Genomic DNA, 20,875 nt, shown 5'->3' with positions numbered 1-20,875 from the left:
ACTACTACTGACATATAAATAATACTACTGGCATATTTCTGGTCATTACTGATGGCATATTACATTACTATTGCTGGCATATAACTGCGTAGCTTCTTTTGTAATAAATCTGCTATTGCTCCGATAGTTTTCACTTTATAATTCCTAAGATTAACTCAGTAACGTGCCTTCCTATTTTTAATATAATCTGTCTAATACAACATAACATGGGTATCTTAGCTAATAAACATGGATAAGACAGCATCATATGAAACTACATTTAAACATATATGCATATGGATGAACCAGACTTTATTGTACCAACTGGTCAAAGGAGCACAATGAAAAAAAACCAAAAATACAACCACTTTGCTTTTTTTTTTATAAATTTCACTCCAGTTTAGACATAAAATTCAAGTTGTATGTCCAGACATATTCCTAGCTCAACAGACTTTACACAGTATATTTAGCTGACTGACCACTTCATAAATTGTTATGAGTCCGGAGTATTGTGTAAAAGAAGAATAGGGGAATTCCAAAAAACACTTTACTATAGTTTGTTTTTTACCTTTCAAATTAGCACATTGCATGTGGCTTCATATGGAATAACACTCCCTTATCTCATGTGTACTATCATTACCTCCACCATAGGCAAACCGAGGGGGGGGGGGGTTTCCTAGTGCCTGGAACCCCCCTCCAAGTATGGGGCACTGTATAATTGGGTTGGTTGGACCCTGTCCCCGCTTCACAGGGCTCTGCTTGAAAAGGGAGAGCTGCGCCTAACAGTAGTGCACGCAACATTGCCCATGTATATTATAGGGATAGGAAGAGTTGGAGAGCAGCCAAGCACTGTCTAATATTATAGCCACTCCCCCATGCATGCTGGTCACGCCCACTGATGGCGTGGTGTGGAAACCCCCCTCTACAAATCCTGTGTTTGCCCCTGTCCACCTTAGTCCTTTCACTTCACCCCCATTCCCATAATTTGTCACATTGCACATCCCCTCCCCCACATCTTCATTCATTATTTGTCTCTCTCACTTATTCTCTATCATTCATCACCATCTCCCTTCATTTAGTATTTCTCCTGAAATGCTGGTATATCACCAAATTATGTATTAGCACCTAAAAGCCCTTAGAAGATATATCAATAATACAGATTATGGATCAGGAGAGATAGAATGGAGCACTCTGTTTAGCAGAGTGTTCTAGTCAATAAAGGATATGTTTTGGAAAACAAATTAACAGATCAAGATTTGCTTTAAGATCTATGGACCAGAAGGACTTAGGAAACGTAACCACATGTACATAAATGGAGGCCAGATGGATGATAATGTCCAATTGGAAAAACATGTCTGCTCTCTGCTTGTGATGTGTCCTATGGAAGATATGGTTTGTGTTGGAGATGGAAGACATCTTCTCTTCCTTCATCATCAGTGGAGCCAATATAATAAATGTGTGGTTTGACTAGACCATATAAGATGTTTATAGCTCTATTCATCAAGGATTCCTATTGATCCCACCAGGATATAAACAAGATGTCATCCTGTGTTATTATTAGGAAACCATTCAAAATGTTAATATTTTACACACTTTAAAAGATAACCAACAGAATACATTGTTATCTATGGATTTTAAAGTTATATATCATCACTAAAGTTAAGCTGCAAACTTTCAGGACTACTAAGGTTTCTTTGCCAGAGATTTATCAATGCACAAAAATAGATTGATATATATATATATATATAAGAAAAAGAAGGCAGGGGCGCCTCATAGTGTAGTACTATTGGAACCAGAAACCTATAACCAGGGTGATAATAATATATGTGTACAACAAAATAACTTGCCAATGACCGTTTTGGTCCTCACACCTGTCTTCAGGATGTCTTCAAGGATCTCGACAATGTGTACCAAGGACAAAAAAAAATAGAGGAACCAGTAACAGTATAGTAACTTAGTAAATCTTATTTTGTACCCAATGATGCATATATACGGGTGGGGTACCTCTTTACGATGCCCATGTCGCCGATACCAGATACGCCGACAGCATTCCCCGGCGCACTGGTAATACTGACAGCTTTAAACAGTGACCGGAAACCATGGCGACGAATGAAGAAGACGGCAGGTAATTAAGGAGGCGCCACCTGTACAATGTATTAGGCTTTCTAAATAACATTGTACAGGCAGTGGCTCCTTAAAATACCAGCTTAAGAACAGCAAACATAATGTGCGGCATGAAAGTGACGTCATCCTTACCTGCCGTCTTCTTCAAACGTCTCCATGGTTTCTGGTCACTGTTTAAAGCTGTCAGTATTACCAGTGCGCTGAGGAATCTGTTGGCGTATCTGGTATCGGCGACATGGGCATCGTTTTAATGACTAATCACCCTGCATATACATGCGATCATAAAGCTTTAAAAGAAGAGGTCTGTATTGACCATTAATGTGTAAATTTGTAACCAACACAGGTAAACACCGTGAAGCCAGTAATCAGTGCTCCTTATCACCCAATGGTATTAAGCGTACCAACAATCAGAATAGACATTGCTTATCTGTCACCGATCCTGATGACTGCCCTCTGGACATGGATTCCACCTCATCGCTAGTCTTAAGTGCTTCTCTCCCAGGTATAGGGTTTTACATATAGCAAGGGCCTCCGCTTTACAACGAAGGCAGCAGGAGAAGTAGCAGTATGGCATATCACCGTATACAGACCCACTTCTACCACTGTGGAAGTGTGTATGTATGTATATGTGTATATATATATATATATATATATATATATATATATATATATATATATATATATATATATAATTAATTAATTCAGCAATTTGGATAATCAGCTAAAGACGCTCACCATTTTGTACATTGTGGGTTAAATAACTATGGGAAAAGAAGGCTTTTTTGCCTGGATCTTGGCATCATATACCCAATTTTCCACCAGTGCAACTGTTACAGATCATGCACTGATTAATTCTAGATGATGGTTTCTATCAAGCAACGTTTTGGTCAGGATGATGGTTAGATGATGCTGAATTGGAGAGTTTCATATAAAATGCAGGATGTCCACAATATTGTCCCACCTAACATACAGGTGTGCAAATGTGAGATTTCATTTTGGTGAGCAAACATTACAACCAGCTAGTAGTGGTGGACATTATGCAAATTTGAAGGCGTTCCCAATATAGAACAACTCCACAGCCAACCACTTTCAGCTGCCCATCTTTTGTTCAGAATAGTCTCATTTTATAAAAGGACACACATTTATATGTATATTTAAGAGATAAAAATGTAAAATTGTGATACTTGAAATAAAGGCAGCCTTGATATCCACATACTTTCACGAGTAATACATAAATTATGGTGAATTGGGCATGAAAAAATTAAAAAAATATAAAATTTTGAGCTAATTTTTTTAACTTTTTATTATAATAATTATCCTTTAATTATAAAGCATTATCATATTATGCAGTAAACTTGTATGGCATAGTGAAAAATGATCAATGCTTTTGGTACGTGAACCAATTTATGGGAATTATCTTTCCTGCTGCATTCTAAATGGAAGTATCAATTAATGCAAATAAAGGGCCGCAACTTCATATAGTATAGCCACATTAATCAATTAAGAACTATCAGTGGGATGGGTCAAGACGCAATCAGCCAATCAGAAGCGGCTATCTAGTGCTCTTGATCGTCATCATTATCATTGTATATATTTGCACGAGTCTTCAAGCACCTGCAAGAATTACGCCTCTTAACATCCACAAAAAGGAGGAAAATTCTGCGCTGGGCTGCCCCACACTTATAATACACACACCATAGCTCAACAAATGGGGTTAATTGCTAATCCCCACTAAAGAACAATCAAAGACACCCACGTCTAATTATGTCACATTTCAGTGAATACTCCCTTACTGTACTCGGCTTATGCTTGTTCCCCTTCCAACCCCCATTCCACCTTTACAGGCATAAGGAGATGCGAGTCAACGATACTCAGAAAACTATATAACCACATCATTACACACATATAAAGTGCCCATAAGCAGTACAGAAAGGCATCTTGTGTTAAAAACCAGACATACATCCAACTTTAAATGAGACCGGATATATTTTTTTTACAAAACTGGTGAATGCACAGGTCAGATATGACAGCATGCAGAGAGAAGAAAAGACCTTGGTACTGCACTAAAGATATCGGTTTACGGACTATTTACAATTTATTTACTCCAGCGTTGCAGTAACATAGTTTGTGTAACTGTTCCCAAATCCAGTGAATGGAAGCACATATTTTCTGAATGTGTGTGTGTGTCCTAACTATAGGAAATGCCAGCATTGAAGGGAATAAGGTGGAAAAGGCCCAACTATTCCTCACCAATTAGCCATGTCTTCAGTTTAAGGCTTTTGTTTTACACTATATTGTTATTTTGTATTATTCTCTGTAATTAATCTGTTTACTGTTCACTGAAATATGGGGTAATTTAGGAAAGCAGTTCTTATCAGGTTAAAAGAACAGGAGATATACACATGTAAATGAATAGTGTCCTTTTGCCCCCAAATTAGCACTTACTGTTGTGTATTAGCAGGTGCCTCTGCAGAGAGAAAGGAGTGCGGAACAAAGCCTTGCATTCCTCACACTGGAACGGTCTCTCCTCTGAATGCGTCTGGAAAGAGGGTAGAATGGAAAATTGTCCGGGTAACGAATCACAAAAATTATTTAAGTCTAATTTAAATGATCGCAGTTCAATCAGCTGAATCCTGTTTAATGGGATTTGGCAAGATCATAAAAAAAATATGCACAATATTCATTATATTATAAATTTAACAATACTTCAAGTCACAATAATCTGAATTAAATGTTTAATTACATTTTTTGTTTAGGTTGCGTTTTAATTAAAAACATTTATATTTTTATATATCAGTTATAATTAACGGATCATTCCTGAAATTACAGACAAAAAATACATACAAAATAACATGTTGTTTACCATTTGAAAATAACAGACCTGGCTGACTAACAGCTCTCAGGTTCCATAATAACCTATAAAGCTTCTATTTCAGACTATATTTGAAGAAATAATACTCTGAGCATCTTTTAATAGTTGCATAGAAATACTTACCAATCTCCTACATCACAACATCTCTATTGTAGAATATAAATACATGTAGCCACAATTATATTATCAAATAGTTAGGAATAAACTAAAATGTTAGCCAACACTGGGGACAATGTATGAGAATATAGCAAAGTGTTTACAAGCATTAAATAATTTTCATCTGTTCAGATATCATAAGACTCCTTTTGCTCCTTTCTTTATGCCACAGAGCATATATTTGGAGGGTAAGATGGTTCTTTATGCCAAAGGGAAACTGTTTACTCTAAATGAGCAAAAAAACAAGATGATACTTTGTGCACAGGATATTTCAATGAGCCACACAAGGGCTGGGCAATTGGGCAAGCTTGCAGGCATTCTGGAGTTTAACCTGCTATCAATTTAGCCAGAAGAGAGTCTGATACAATAAGCCCCTAGTCCAAAAGATACTACAGATTCTGTAGTCCTCTAGCTCTAAATACAAGATATATATAAGATTAATTTTAGATCTTCACTAGTAGGCATGAGGTGCACAACTTATATGGGTCTTATTATGGTGCTTATTAGACTAAGCACCGGACATGGCTCCATAAATTAAACTTGGCACTAGATAATGCTCCGCATATTTGGCATAACACCAGGAACTGATCAACATATTAGACAGGGTACTCGATATAGGTCTACTTATCAGACTTGACACCAGAAAATGCTCTGCATATTAGACTTGGAGTTTTTTTGGTACTGCGCAAGGATCTGTCTCAGTCGGTTCTCAGACTGAGATGTATATTACCCCTTCTGCCTCTCCATGCTTAGAGAGGTGGAACGGGAAGGTAGTAGGAGAACCTAGCAAAGTAAGGGCGTATTCATGCTCTTGTATGCTATGCTCAGTGGGAAGTAGCCACAGATATGCCTCTGATCATCATCAGCACAGACCTTGCTGCAGTAAAAAAATAATAAAAAATGTAAAAAAAATGGGGTCCCCCCAACTTAACCAAGCCAAGGATTCCTGGATTTATTACAGATGAGCCTGGATTTAGGTGAGCAGTAAAGAGGGTGAATGAGTGATGTGTTGGGGTGTGTTTATTTGAAATAAAATCATCTTTAAACTAGTGTGTGTATTTTATGTACATTTTACCGTGATGCACTGCAGGTCCCACGGTATTCTGGCAATCGTGGTTCCCCAAGTGCCAGCCGGCCCTGGTTGCCATGTGTATGCTGGTGCTTGCAGTATGCTTGTAGGGCGAACACGCCCAAACTCTTAAGGGCACCCTGGGCATGCTGGGACCTGTACTATACCACAGACAAACTGGATTTATACATTTATTTAATATTACTCCACACCCACCCAAGGGTGTGGGAAGACTCCTAGTGCTATCAGCATGGGGCTGGTTAACTCTATGGGGGAGGGCCTGCATTCTTTTTCTGGGCACAATCTCCCTAGGGAATCCAGCCTCATGCTAACCTACCTAGGGCTGGTTTGGCATTATGGCAGGGGGACGCCACACTGCAGGTTGCTATAGTGCCACTAGCCCAGTCTGGCTAAGCCTAGTGCCCATAAAAGTAAATTACGGGGGACCCCATGCTTTTTGTCCTCATGACTTTGCAAGGACCAGCCTAGGCTGGCAGCGCCGTTTTTTTGAACATTTATTTATTGATTGATTTTTCTGCCTTACCAGGCCCCTGCAATTGATACACTTAAAGTGTATCAAGGGAGCAGTCCCATAAGGCAGACAAAGAGGTGGCTGGCAATTAGACTGTGCAAAATGGGTGTCATTGAGACATGTGAAATTTAATTTAGCTGAGAGCCCTGCTTTCAACGTGTACTGGTGTCCCACCATGATTTGCGCCTGGAGCCCAACAGACAGGAAGGGTATGTATAAAATACATGTATGCAGAAGGTAACAATAAAATATTGCTAACAGATTGGAAATCCACTATTTGTTCCTGTGTAAGTCCCACGCACTTCTAAATACAGTTCGTGGCTAAGATGAAATTGCCTCTGTGTATGTGTGTGCAACTCTATACCTTGGGGGTTAGAAAATGTTGAGCACCAGTGATGTAGAGAGCATGGACCAGTGGTGTTTATAGTTTATAAGGCAATTATGGCAAAAGGAAAATGCTTCTCAAACCCCTACCAATTTACTAAAAACAATCCTCACATTAAGGGGTAAATTTACTAGGAATCGTTTTAAACCACCACACGTCGTCAGTTCAAACCGCCGTGCATTTACTATAGGGCAGTTTGAGGCTGCGATGTAAAATACCTGGCGACGTATGTTGGATTGAAAACAACTAAAATGCGGTTTGGCCTAACCCGCCAGGAAATAGGCAGGTTTTTCTATACCTGCTTTTGATTGGCTTCATAGCTCAAACATGCTGTTTGAGCAACCTGCCATTCAGAACATAAGAGGAGTAACCATTGACAAATAAATTATGTGGGCAATCATTATTTATTGTTTAAGGAGCTAAATTAATTTATAATTAGATTATATGGGCAAAATGTATTTTTCATTATAAATATGATCTCACTTTGAAAGAAGAAATGCATATTGTTGTCATGAGGTAACAACTTTGGATATGATTCAAATATTTTTATATAAATATAAATCACACAACACTTTGCTGAAAAGACACTCAGTACGCTGGTCCACAAACACACCTAAGTGAAAACTTTTCAGCAGGTTAATTCAGATTTTTTGCCTATCACACAATACAAGCAGACACATGAGTTATGACTATTTTTTATAAGAGATGGAGAAAACCATGCTGTATTTCTATCCCATATGTGATACAGAGTGATCTGAAGTATGAAATATAAAACCCTTTACACTATCACAGACATGGGTGAAACACCACATACCAAGAAGGAAAATACCCACATCCCTTCTGGAGTTCTATCTTTACACAGCTGTTAGATATGTAACAAGCAGGCTGCAGAAAGCAGTAGACAGATAGAGACATAAAGGCTACACAAGAAAACAATTATCATTAGCCATAAGCACTTGGCTGAATTGACCTTATGCAACGGTCCACTTATTACAAAGCATGGGAAGTTCTGAATTACAAGAGCCACGGAGTGTGCAATAGGTCTGCTATGTGTGGGAAATAGTATAGAATGTGTGGATCAAAGAATAATGGGTGTTTCATCACATTTATTTGCAGCACTCAACTTTTTTTTGCCAAGTTTGCCAAGTAAAAAGCCAAGATAACAGGTACAAAATGTTACTTGTTATTGATACTAGGATAATCATAGTTACATGGAGGGGGTTAGCATCACTTGTCTTTCTCCAATACTAGTAATATTAAAGTTTCTTTCAACTTGAAAACAATACAACTGTATGGCGCATCACGAAAATTATTTTTAACCTTATAATACAATATCACATGTTTACGTTTTCAGATTTGAAAGAGAGTGTATATTCTTTTTCACATGACTGTAGTTGGTGCTCTATTTTCTGTTTTGACTGATTTTAGTTTGATTTAACTCAGTCAGCCATCATCTTATGCATTGTCCTGACTTCCTGCTGTTCCTGCTGATTTTGTACTGCCACTGATGTTTGGGTTCCTGACCCTGCTTCATTTGCCTTCTCTGTTGTCTAACATATCTTGGTAATAGGCACAAAGAACAAAAAAAACAGTTTGAAGGTCTGACCATAGATTTACATAGGCCTTATTTACTATAACATGTGAGGGGCAAGTCCTGACCCACATGGTAGAAGAACTAGCCATTAAAGCGGCTGCCTAAGAAGATGTTACCAAAATCAGTCCTCCTTCACCACCAGTTGTTGTGGAATAAAAAGTAAATCTACCTGATCGTTTTTTTGGGACAACAAGTCATATAAAACCTTTTGGGACAGGAGTAAGCTGTACTTTAAACTAAGACCTAGATCATCTGGTACAGAGGGACTAAAAGTAGGAATTGTTAGATCCCTCCTGCTAGATAATAGTGAAGTTTGGGCTTTTACTCTTGATCCACAGAGTCGCAATCTCTAATCAGAAGATTGGTTTTTAAAAGTCTTAAATGTTCTGTATGATGATCCAGATCAAGTCTCATTTGCAGGAGCCATTCATCATTCACTTGAACAAGGCCACATGAATGATAGAGAATATAGTGCTGAATTGTGTTGAGGGGCCATGGGCTTGAGTTGGATTTATCTAGCGCTTTGCGGTCAGCATAGTTTCTTTCTAATTCATTATCCTACACCTGAGTTCTTGGAAGCTGCTATGGAATTATCTAACAAATTTGATAGAATATTTGAGAGCAAAGTGACTGCAATGTGGTCTGTTCACCCTTCATCATCATCATCATCATCATCAATGATTTATATATCGCCAGCAAATTCTGTAGCGCTTTAAACAGGGACAAACAATAATAAACATTACTGGGTAAAACAGACAAAGAGGTAAGAGGGCCCTGCTCGAAAGCTTACAATCTATAGGTCAATGGGAGTCAGATACATGAGTTTAAATCTACATACTGCATATTGGTCCTGCCAGATTGCAAAGGATAAAAAGTCATTTGTATGCTATGTGATCCAGTCACAAAGTAATGTTGGTCTGGGGTCAGAGGGTTGTCTTGTGTGAATTGTATAAAGGGTAGTAATAGGGTACCCTAGTAAGGTTAATAGGGTGGTTGAGGAATATTATAAGCTTGCATGAAAAGGTGGGTTTTCAGAGAACACTTGAAAGTTTGTAGACCAGAGGAAAGCCTTATTGTGTGAGGGAGGGGATTCCACATTGTCACGAGTCACAGGGACTAAAAGCCACTCGCTAATATTTGTGCTGCTAAGATAGGAGGCGTGGAGTCTAAACATGCCCCCGGCCCTCGCCAGGGATGACTGCAAGAGAGTTTGCTGCAAGGGACATGCAGGTCGCGGCCCTCCAAGCTAGTTAGCAGCGCAGTGGATGTTGAACAGATGTGGTCGTGCAGGCAGAGGTCAAACCGTACTGGCAAACGTGGTATCAAAGGGTAAGGCAAACTGGAGTCAGTAAGCCAAAAGGTCAGATACAGCGGGGGCAATCAGGCCAAAGGGAGATCCAGAAGCAAAACCAAGGATAGCCGGGACAGTACACAGGAGGTCAGTCAGAGAGCAGGGAAACAGTCTGGAACACTGGAGCATAGGAAGACCTAGATACTCTGGCATCTACATAGTGTTAGAGGCAGGTTTAAATAGTGGAGCCCGGCATGGTAATCCTGAGGAGAGAGGACAGCGCCCAGCTGCCTAGCAACGGACAGCGCTGCTGGCAGAGGAAGGCGTCCGTCCCTGGCACCGATGAGGAGACCAGGGACGGTGCCTGACACACAAAGTGGGTGCAGCTCGAAAAAAGTCCTGTAACTGGGAATGGGATGATGTAATGAGAGTGGATGAGAGAGGCAGATCTTGTGGAGAATGGAGTTGTCAATTTGGGTGATATTTTGAGACAATGTTGGATGTACGTTGGTGTAATTTTTCTGATGGCCTTGTGCGTTAGTAGAAGAATTTTATATTGGATTCGGTAAAAACCAGGCAACCAATGTAGAGACTGACAGAGTGGCTCAGCAGAGGAATAACGATTTTCAAGGAAAATCAGACTGGCCGGTGCATGCAAAATAGATCGTAGGGGTTTGAGTCTGTTTAGGGGAAGACCAGTAAGGAGGGAATTGCAATAGTCAATGCGAGAGATGATAAGTGCATGAATTAATGTTTTTGCAGTGTCTTGGGTAAGATATGTGCGTATCCTGGAAATGTTTTTCAGATGTATGTAACGTGATTTAGATATAGAGTCGATGTGGGGAACAAATGATAGGTGTGAGTCAAGGATCACACCTAAGCAGCAAGCTTGCGAGGTGGGATTTATGGTTATGTTGACAACAGAAAAAAAAATGTCAGGTATGCTTCTGTTGGTGGGTGGAAATATTATTAACTCTGTTTTTGAAAGATTGAGTTTGAGTTGGCGAGAAGACATCCAAGATGAAATGACAGAAAGACAGTCATTAACGCGGGACATCACAGATGGCAAGAGATCAGAGATAAATTTGGGTATCATTCGCATAGAGATGATACTGAAATCCAAAGGAGCGTATTAGTTTTCCAAGAGAAGTGGTATAGTTAGAGAACAGCAGAGGACCTAGTAATGGGGCTTGTGGGACTACTACTGATAAAGGAAGTGGAGCAGAGGTAGATGCAGAGAAATTTACACTGAAAGAGCAATTAGATAAGTAGTATGAGAACCAGGATAGGACAGTGTCTTGAAGACCTAGGGATTGCAGCATTTGTATGAGAAGAGAGTGGTCAACAGTGTGAAACGCAGCAGAGAAATCCAGGAGAATTAGAAGAGAGTAATGACCTTTAGTTTCAGCAGTGACTCATTAACAACCTTAGTTATTGCAGTCTCTGTAAAGTGTTGAGAGCGAAAGCCTGACTGAAAAGGATCCAATAGGTTGTTTGCGGTAAGGAAGCGTGTGTCGCGAGTGTAGGCAAGTCTCTCTAGAAGCTTGGAGGAGCATGAGAGCTGAGAGATTGGACGGTAATTTGAGAGAGAAATTTGCTTTTTTCAGAATAGAAGTAATCACTACATGCTTGTATAATGATGGGAAGATACCAAAAGAGAGACATAGACTACAGATTTTATTTAGAGGTCAAATGAGCACAGGAGACAGAGATCTACCTATTTGTGAGGATATAGGATCAAGAGGACATGAGGTAGAGTAGGAAGAAAAGAAGAAAGTAAATACTTCATCTTCATTTGTGAGAATGAAGAGAGGGTGTGCGAGGGGGCTGGGAAGGAATTGAGTTGATTGCTTGTCAAGAGAGATGATGCCATTTCTAGCATGATCTTATCAATCTTATCCTTGAAGAAGGAAGCTAGATCCTGAGCACTGATAGTAGTCGGAGGGTTTGGGGTCGGAGGGTTGAGAAGAGATTTAAATGTGTTAAACAGGCATTTGGGGTTTCAAGCCTGAGCATAGATGAGAGATCAGTAGTATATTTGTTTTGCAGTGTCCAGAGCAAATCTCGAGATTTATACCAGTGACGTTCTGCTTTACAGGAAAGTTTTTGAAGGTTTTGTGTTACTTTAGTGTGGAGCCACTTGATCAAGGGTTTTTGCTAGGGTTTGGTGAAAATGAGGTACTGCCACATTAGGGGAGGAGAATATAGAAACTGGGGAGAGAAGATGTTGGAGAGAGGTGGAAAACTGTTGAAGATTAATAGAGTTAAGATTTCCATGGGTATGAGGAGGCTTGGTAGAGTTTGACAGCAGAGAAGTTAAAGAACTGGGACTGAGTGTGTAGCTGATAAGGTGATGATCCAAGAGGGGGAAAAGGAAAGGAAACCAGAAACTGAGCATAGTCTAGAGAAAACAATATCAGGGCAATGGCCATCCCAATGAGTAGAGTATTCAATCCACTGGGAGAGGTCAAGTGAAGAGGTTAGAGAGAGTAGATTAGAAGCAGCATTGGAAGGTGGATTAGCAATAGGGATGTATCTACCTCTGTTCCATCTACCATCTACAAATATAAATTGAGGCCTTAAGACTAGCACTCAAGAAGAAACAATATGGTCATTCTATAGGTTTTCTTTATACTATGGAGAAAAAGTTTAGCTTGTCAAGAACTGCCCAAAGAAACTGGGAAACTTCAATACTTGAATTTCTTGAACTTGATGAATCCAGATGAGACCATGTAGATCAGGTATCTTATCTCCAAAATTTGATATGCTGTTATGTGTAGTTGAGATTCTTGTGGATTTTGCACTACATCTTTCTCTAGGTTGTGGGGTTGCTGGCAATTTTCTTTTGCTAAGAGTTTATACCATTTTCTTCTCTAGATGTAGCAGTGAGGATAGGTGTTTCAGATCATAGCACTCTCTCATTAGTAACTCCCGATAGGATTCTTATTGTTGGTGAGAGTCATATGGAAAGAATTCCATTTTAGTTGATCAATTCGTCCTCTTTGCTTCTGCTTGTCATAAATATTACATTATTTATCCAATTCAAATTGTTTCAATTTCCTTAGAATGTTTGCCAGCAAATTTTCAGGTTTTCTCTAGCAATATTAGTAAGAATTTCCATGTTGCATACTTTACCACCTCATAGATTGTATGACTGTCCCAATACAAAGAACTATATTACCAAGAGGGAACATAAATCTATACCTTCTTCTAGGATCTTAAAAGAGTATCTCAGGAAGTTTGTGGTGATATATCTTGATGACATTCTTCTCTTTCCATTTTCTCTGTCTGAACATTGAAAACATGTTCTTCAGTTTATCAAATAGTCTATTTCCTATTAGTTTCTTAAGGACCATTTTTGGGCTATACTATTTCTAAAGATGACCTATATATAGATACTCTAAAGGTTCAAGCACTTGTACCTTGAGAGGTATATAAAATATGAACAGAGTAATTGCCAACAGAGGAAAAGTATTGGTTCCAGCCAAAGACATCCATGTAGAACAACTCAAAAAAATTCTTACATGGTGTAATTGTAAATGTATACTGCAAGGGTCTTATCTGTTTGCCAAATTCTCAGCTACTGGTGTTCCCATTCCTGCCATACATAAGTTGGCAACTGGATGCGTTCACTATGAAACTCGGTAACATCATACATAGGCACACTAAATAGATGGTCACACATAAATACAGTCACAGCCAAAAGTTTTGAGAATGACACAAATATTATTTTTCAAAGTCTGCTGCCGCAGTTTTTATGATGGCAATTTGCATATAATCCAGAACATCATGAAGAGTGATCAGATGAATTGCAATTCATTTCAAAGTGCCTCTTTGCCATGACAATGAACTTTATCCCCAAAACAACATTTACAATGCATTTCAGCCCTGCCACTATAGGACCAGCTGACATCAGGACAGCGATTCTCTCATTAATACAGGTGAGAGTGATGCCGAGGACAAGACTGGAGATCACTCTGTCATGCTGACTGAGTTAGAACAACAGACTGGAAGCTTTAAAAGAAGGGTGGTGCTTGAAATCATTGTTCTTCCACAGTTAACCATGGCTAGCTGCAAGGAAACACGTGAAGTCATCATTGCTTTGCACAAAAAGGGCTTCACAGGCAAGGATATTGCTGCTAGTAAGATTGCACCATTTATCAGACCATCAAGAACTTCAAGGAGAGAGGTTCAACAGTTGTGAAGAAGGCTTCAGGGCGGCCAAGAACGTCCAGCAAGCGCCAGGACCGTCTCCTAAACTTGATTCAGCTGTGGGATCGGGGCAACACCAGTGCAGAGCTTGCTTAGGAATGGCAGCAGGCAGGTGTGAGTGCATCTGCACGCACAGTGAGGCGAAGACCTTTGTAGGATGGTCTGGTGTCAAGAAGGCCAGCATAGAAGCCACTTCTCTCCAGGAAAAACATCAGGGACAGACTGCAAAATGTACAGGGATATAGCAAAGCACTGGAAAGACCCTAGGGCTCCCTCTATGCAGGAGTTACGATCGTACATAAGACATGTCGCAAGCATGAAAAGTATAACGTGCTACCTTCATGATAAATCATATAACTTTGATAAGGTGTGGGCCCCGTGGTACTTTCTAGAAAGCCGTAGCTGCCTCGCCAGTACGGCTCCTCCTCCTGCAGATGGAACATAGCTCTTGGGCCGCCTCTGGACCCCCCAGGCTGGAATTGGTGCGCGGATGGTGAGTAATGTCTGTGTGCTACCCCTCATTTGTGCAGTCATTGTAACTGTGTGTCCTAGCTTTTCCTAGCAATGTTCCAAGTTTGCGTGCCTATTGGTTTATTAGTTATATTGTTGACAATATTTGTGCCTTTCTACCCCCCACCCTCCCTTCCCTTCTCTTTCCCCCACCGATATAAAAGTATAAAACTCAGAGGAAACACTTTGATTATTAAGATTTTTCTTGTCCAAAATGTTATCTGTACTGTTCCTGTTGTTTCCTCTACAAATAAAGAGTTTAAAAAAAAAAATGTACAGGAATTGGACTGCTGAGGACTGGAATAAAGTCATTTTCTCTGATGAATCCCCTTTCAGATTGTTTGGGGCATCTGGAAAAACGTTTGATCGGCGAAGGAAAGGTGAGCGCTACCATCAGTCCTGTGTCACGCCAACAGTAAAGCATCCTGAGACCATTCATGTGTGGGGTTGCTTCGCAGCCAAGGGAGTGGGCTCACTCACAATTTTAATGTGCGCGGGGTGCCTGTTACACTTGTAAAAGGCCCTGCAATTTCTGGTGGCAGCCGTGGCTCTATATATCGTAGTTCTATGAAGAATAACTGGGTACTCTACATCGTACGTTCTTATGGGGGAGTTGTCTTTAAAGGGAATGTCAAAATATATATCTAAAAAGTTGCTGGCGCATTCAATCAGCTTTTCTTGACAACCTGCCCAAGCCCCACTCAGACTCAAAACACTCTAGAATGTTACTAGAAGAACAGCTGAAGTCCTATGGGAGATATCATTTTAGTTCTCTTTGTAAATTAAAAGTTGTTTGGAGAGAAAATTGTCTAACGCTCTCCCATAAGTATAATACTGGCGAGGAGAAGATCACGTGATCACAGGGGTCCTCCGGCAGAAGAGAGTTACTGGGTTTAGGAAGACTGTGTGTTCCAGGCTGTAGAGTTGGTATGCCAGCTCCAGTTAGGGCCAACAAACAACTGCTATAAATAAGGAACAAAATTTGTTCTACCCCTATCGTTCTAATAAAATAGTAATAAAAGTTAAAAAAAAATAGAAATATTTATATTACATATCAAAATTAAAGGGGAACACATTTATGGACACATTTTTATGGGCACAGCAATTGCTTGAAAATAATCATGAAAAAAATCATGGAAAGTATTATTCACTATTTTTGTCTAATTTAACTTTTATAAACAGTAAAATATAAGAGACAATTTAAAAATCAAAAGAAAACCCTGTCTGTCATGTAAAAATAATATAACCTTTACTCTGATACTCTAACAAATAAAATGTCAAATGTGTCTGTTCATGAAGCTACAAATATTATAGCCATTAAGTGGTTAAATAAGCCAGAAATGTATCTAAGAAGTCAAACAACAATAATTTACTGTTTCTATGCAAAGTAATAAACAAAGCAGTTTGATTACATAACTATTCTTTGACTATGATCTATTTAAACAATCATACTCACAATAATGAATAAAGTTAACATTTGAAATATATTGCACATTATGGATTAGCAAAACTTTTCTTGTGGTATATTCAAATTACTTGTTTAAGTTGCTGTTTAAGAATCAGTTTGATGCCGTTTCAACAAGTTGAGAACAATAAAGCAGTAAAGTTAATGCAGACTGTAAACATCTGTGCAATGTTCTCACTAACATTGTGTGTGTCAAAAACAGCCTAAAATGTATCTCTACTGCAAACAACAACTAAAAACAGATGCATAAAAAGCCTTGTATTATTTTACTTATAAATATGCAAATTGCTAAACAAAACAAAGATGACAGTATTGTTAATATACAGTATATGTTAAGTAATATGCATCTAGCCCATGTCTTTAAGTTTCATTTAAACTAATGGTGGCCACAAAATAAATTTAAAAACTCGATTCACAGTGTGTATTTCTTCATTTAATATGTATATGGTGTAAATATAGCAATATATAATATATATGATAGATGCCCATGTACCTATTTTCATAAAGACCCATATGTTAAAACACTTGATGTATTACCTCCCTCTATACTGTGTAAACATTTTAATGTTTAGCATTTTAGAAAGCAGCAAGTTTTGCAAATACCAGTGTTAGTTGTTTACCTTCTTGTGATTCTTGTAAACATTTCTGTGGGCAAATCCCTTTCCACAGAGCTTGCACTGGTAAGGTTTGTCCTCGCTGTGTATTATTTTGTGTGCGGTCACTTGATCAAGTCGTTTGAAGGACTTACAGCAAACCTCACAGGTGTAGGGGCGCTTCTCTGCAGAAAATGATTGGGGACATTTAATCTGTTGTTCATTGGAGGGGAGGTAGAAGATGAAAGGCAAACAGAGTGCTTTCCTTAGAGACTGTTGCATTTAAGTCAGTCCAATTAAGATTAACCAATTAGAAAAGCATCTTATGCCCTTTCCAACATGACGGTTCATAACGGATGGAGTAACGAGACATTGCCACATTCTTTACAATAATCTTTCCAAACCGACATCGCATTAACTAGCTTAAATCAAAAGAGAATGACATCAAAGAAGCCTTGTTTCAAGATTATACATTTGGAAGATGTGCAATGTATTTTATGGATAACATAATGAATTTAAAAAATGTTTTAACAACTTTCCAAAATATGGATTTCTCAGCCACAAAAATACACTGCAAAACTAATTCCCAGGGCTCTTACTCAGTAATAAACATACAGCACAAGTGCACCTGTCACAGCACTATTTAGGTAATAAAACATGCATGTAGAGGGGTAGTTTTACCTGAATGGGTTATCATATGCCGTCTAAGCTGGTTAGCTGAAATAAATTTCTTGTCACAATCCTGACACTCATAGACCTCATGAACCTGCAAAATGAGTGTTTGACGATAATTAAAAATGTGACTTTTCTCTCACTGCAAGTATTTATTGCTGGAGATTCCTCTGTGTGCAACAATCTGCTTCCTCAGTTTACTTGCATAGACTTTTTCTGAGTACATCTAAAAACACTGAATAAAAGATTACGATATAAATCACGTAAACTTGGAAAAAAAAATAGCCAATAGGTGAACTAAAGTTTGAAAGTAGCAATTCATATGTATTTAAAGGGAAATGTGTTGTGTATGACAAGAAAAAAATGTATAGAAGTAATTCTTGTTTGGAAAAAAAAAAATGAATAAAAAATGATTCCACTACCGCTAAAGTTGCAACTCAGGGCAGGGAGTCTAATTAGGTCACTATACCTTAGTAAATGGTTTATGATGTAAGCAACATATGATCACAATGACTTATTAAAGCTTTCAATTAGAATTTTTCACACTGATAAATATTTTATGCACTTCATAAATGGACACAAAATTTAGATACAGTTTTACTATTACAATTCAACTACCTTGGTTACAGTGTGATCAATCTGCTTTTTTGGTGATTCTATAAGTTAATGAATAAAAACTTGCACCTATAAGGAGTCAATAATGTTTACCATTTTTAGAGTAGCTTTGTTGTCGGTAAATATTTTATGAATGTGATGCATAATGCATTCAGATGATTATTAAGGTACTTGAATTGGAAGCTCTGCCTCTAGCATAATATTCACCAAAATATAAGTACTAAGAAATATGGATGTAATTCAACAGTTCATTATCGAGATTTTCAACATGCTGAATGCCAAATAATTATTGATTTGACTGATTTTGTACTTGTATACATATACATATATATCATGTGTTGCCCATAGAATAAAATATAATAATCAAGCTTTATATGCTTTAAAATGTCAATGATTTGTTCATTTTTATCCTATATACATCTGTTTATCAAAGCAGCATAATAAAATAATAGACTTCGGAAAAAAGAAAGTGTGAAAGTATGGTGTTAATAAAGCTTTATATTTCAATTCTATCAATGGTCTCTAGGCAACCCTTTAACAACATACGTTGTCTTTTTCTGTTTATTGTTAAAATTAAGGCTGAGGATAGCACTGCCCAGGACTAGAAATTAATAGATATTAGATAGGAGTTGACCAATAATATAAAACAATATAATTTCCAGTGCGGCTGCTATTTTTGTGAGATGATTTTATAGCTCTGTAGCATTGGATATTGTAATGTTGCCTTTGTGTCATGTATTATAGAGACAGTTTCATTTTCCAACCAAGTAAAAACAATTCAATGTAGATGCAGTACAAATATGCGGAGACTTACGTCTATAGGGTGTTTCCCAGTAAAATAAAATACAAATTGTAAATATTCTATGAAACCTTAATTATTTTAAGTTATTGGTGATGGTAAGATAAGATTTTCTCAAGCATGGTGCCCTTGCAATGTACTTGCCTTGGTAAATGTGCAAAATCACAGTTTTCGAAAATGCAGAGTAGGGATTTTCAACGTTAGTAAATCTGATTGCATGCAAAAAAGGTTTAATATAATAAAGAAACTTTTATAAACAAGTTTTCATAATTACTTGGCATTGTGATTTGCTAAAAACAACACATATTACATAGAGAAGGCATAACAAACTGGTGATTTGGGAGTTACGTGCAGCCTTAGCAAACCTTGGTTTAGTCTGTGATTGTTTATTACATTATTACAGTGTACCTCATCGTTTTAATGTGTTTTATATCAGCAGATTAAGGGGATCTTAGGACTAGTGATTATATTTTCTTATAACTGAATTACAAAGGTGGTTTAAAATACAGTGGTTAGCACTTCTGCCTCACAGCACTGGGGTCATGAGTTCAATTCCCACCCATGGCCTTATCTGTGTGGAGTTTGTATGTTCTCTCCGTTTTTGCGTGGGTTTCCTCCTACACTCCAAAAACATACTGGTAGGTTAACTGGCTGGTATTAAATTGACATTAGTCTCATACGGTTTGTGTGTGTATCTTAGAAAATTTAGACTGTAAGCTCCAATGGGGCAGGGACTAATGTGAGTGAGATCTCTGCACAGTGCTGCGGAATTAGTGGCGCTTTATAAATAGCTGATGATAATGATGTACTGAATTGCACTTATCTAAATTACAACTGTAGTTAGGCTATTTTTTAACTAAATAAAACTAATAATTACATATTAATGTTGGTTATAATAAAATAAAGAAAAAAATAAGAAGATAATATGCTAATGGCGGTAGGAATCTATAGACGTATAGAAATTTTTATAGTATTGGGGCCAGAGTACTCGCCAATTGGGGGCATACCTGGCCAAAGGGTTTGCCCCGGTGTAGGATGTGAACTGATCAAGGATGCCAAGTAGACTGCCCACATTGTGATGAGGCTGAGAGTATCTTGCTCATTAAAATAATTTAGCATTTATTTCAACACCTTACCATTAATGCGGTCCTTGCTTAATTTTAACCACATAATTCTATATCAGTATTACATGCCTATTTAGAGAAAACTGGCGCTTAAAAACTGTCATTTTCTGCAGTAATCATAAAACATAATATGTTAATAGATTGAAGACAGAAAAATGTCCCTATTCTTTTAAAAAAACAAAAACAAAACATTGCTTTGATAAAACTAATTACACAAAATAAAAGAAGTTCTTTCCCTTCAAGGAGTGGGCAATTTAGTTCTGCAAATGGTTGCAGAGGTTTATTTATCCCTTTGATAATTCGGAGTCCTTAAGAAATACTTATTATTAAAGCAAAGAGAATATTGTGCAATTGGCAAACAAATGATGACACACTTGTGTTTGCCCATTTACTAAAGCTTAATCCCCATCTGGCAGTGCCATGGTTTGAAACAGGAAACCGAAGGCCACAATTTTCTATGCATGATTTGGAGCCACACAATTATCATCAGGAAATATCATTAAACCAAGGGCTAATCTGAAATGTAGCTATTTTTGTAGGATTGTGTGAAAATGTGGCAAACGCAAAACAATGCTAAAATTTACAATCCTGCACGTAGCCCCAGAAATTTAATATTTTTCTTAAATGTGTCTATCTACGACTCCAATTTTCAGACAATGTGATATAATCATACTTCACCGCTATAAAAGAAATGTACACATTTGATGATTAGACAATTTGAAAATTATTGTTAATCAATTGTATGTTGCCTTCTAAGGTTCACAAGAATCTATTTATCAGCTGGAGATTTCAGCCGACATATAACAAGAGAATTTGAAAAGATCTTCATCTGGGCTCTCACATCTTCCTCCTCTATTGTCATCATTACGTTTTTCCATAATAC

The 20,875-nt window shown here is 38.0% G+C and overlaps 1 protein-coding gene across 2 annotated transcripts in view; it reads right to left on the bottom strand.

Moving 5' to 3' along the window:
• The window catches only part of PRDM5 (PR/SET domain 5), a 173,493-nt gene that overhangs the window by 73,432 nt on the left and 79,186 nt on the right, over positions 1-20,875 (bottom strand). For both annotated transcript variants that reach the window (XM_075200324.1, XM_075200325.1), the window contains 3 exons: positions 17,464-17,548; positions 16,810-16,967; positions 4,549-4,642 (listed from right to left, as the gene is read on the bottom strand). In XM_075200324.1, the coding sequence (XP_075056425.1) occupies positions 4,549-4,642; positions 16,810-16,967; positions 17,464-17,548 (337 nt within the window). The remainder of the gene's footprint in view (positions 1-4,548; positions 4,643-16,809; positions 16,968-17,463; positions 17,549-20,875) is intronic.

This window comes from Mixophyes fleayi, chromosome 1 (assembly GCF_038048845.1).
Source record: "Mixophyes fleayi isolate aMixFle1 chromosome 1, aMixFle1.hap1, whole genome shotgun sequence".
Taxonomy (NCBI): Eukaryota; Metazoa; Chordata; class Amphibia; order Anura; family Limnodynastidae; genus Mixophyes; species Mixophyes fleayi.
The sequence above is the reverse complement of the archived record's forward strand: the minus strand, read 5'-3'. Positions and strand labels throughout refer to the sequence as shown.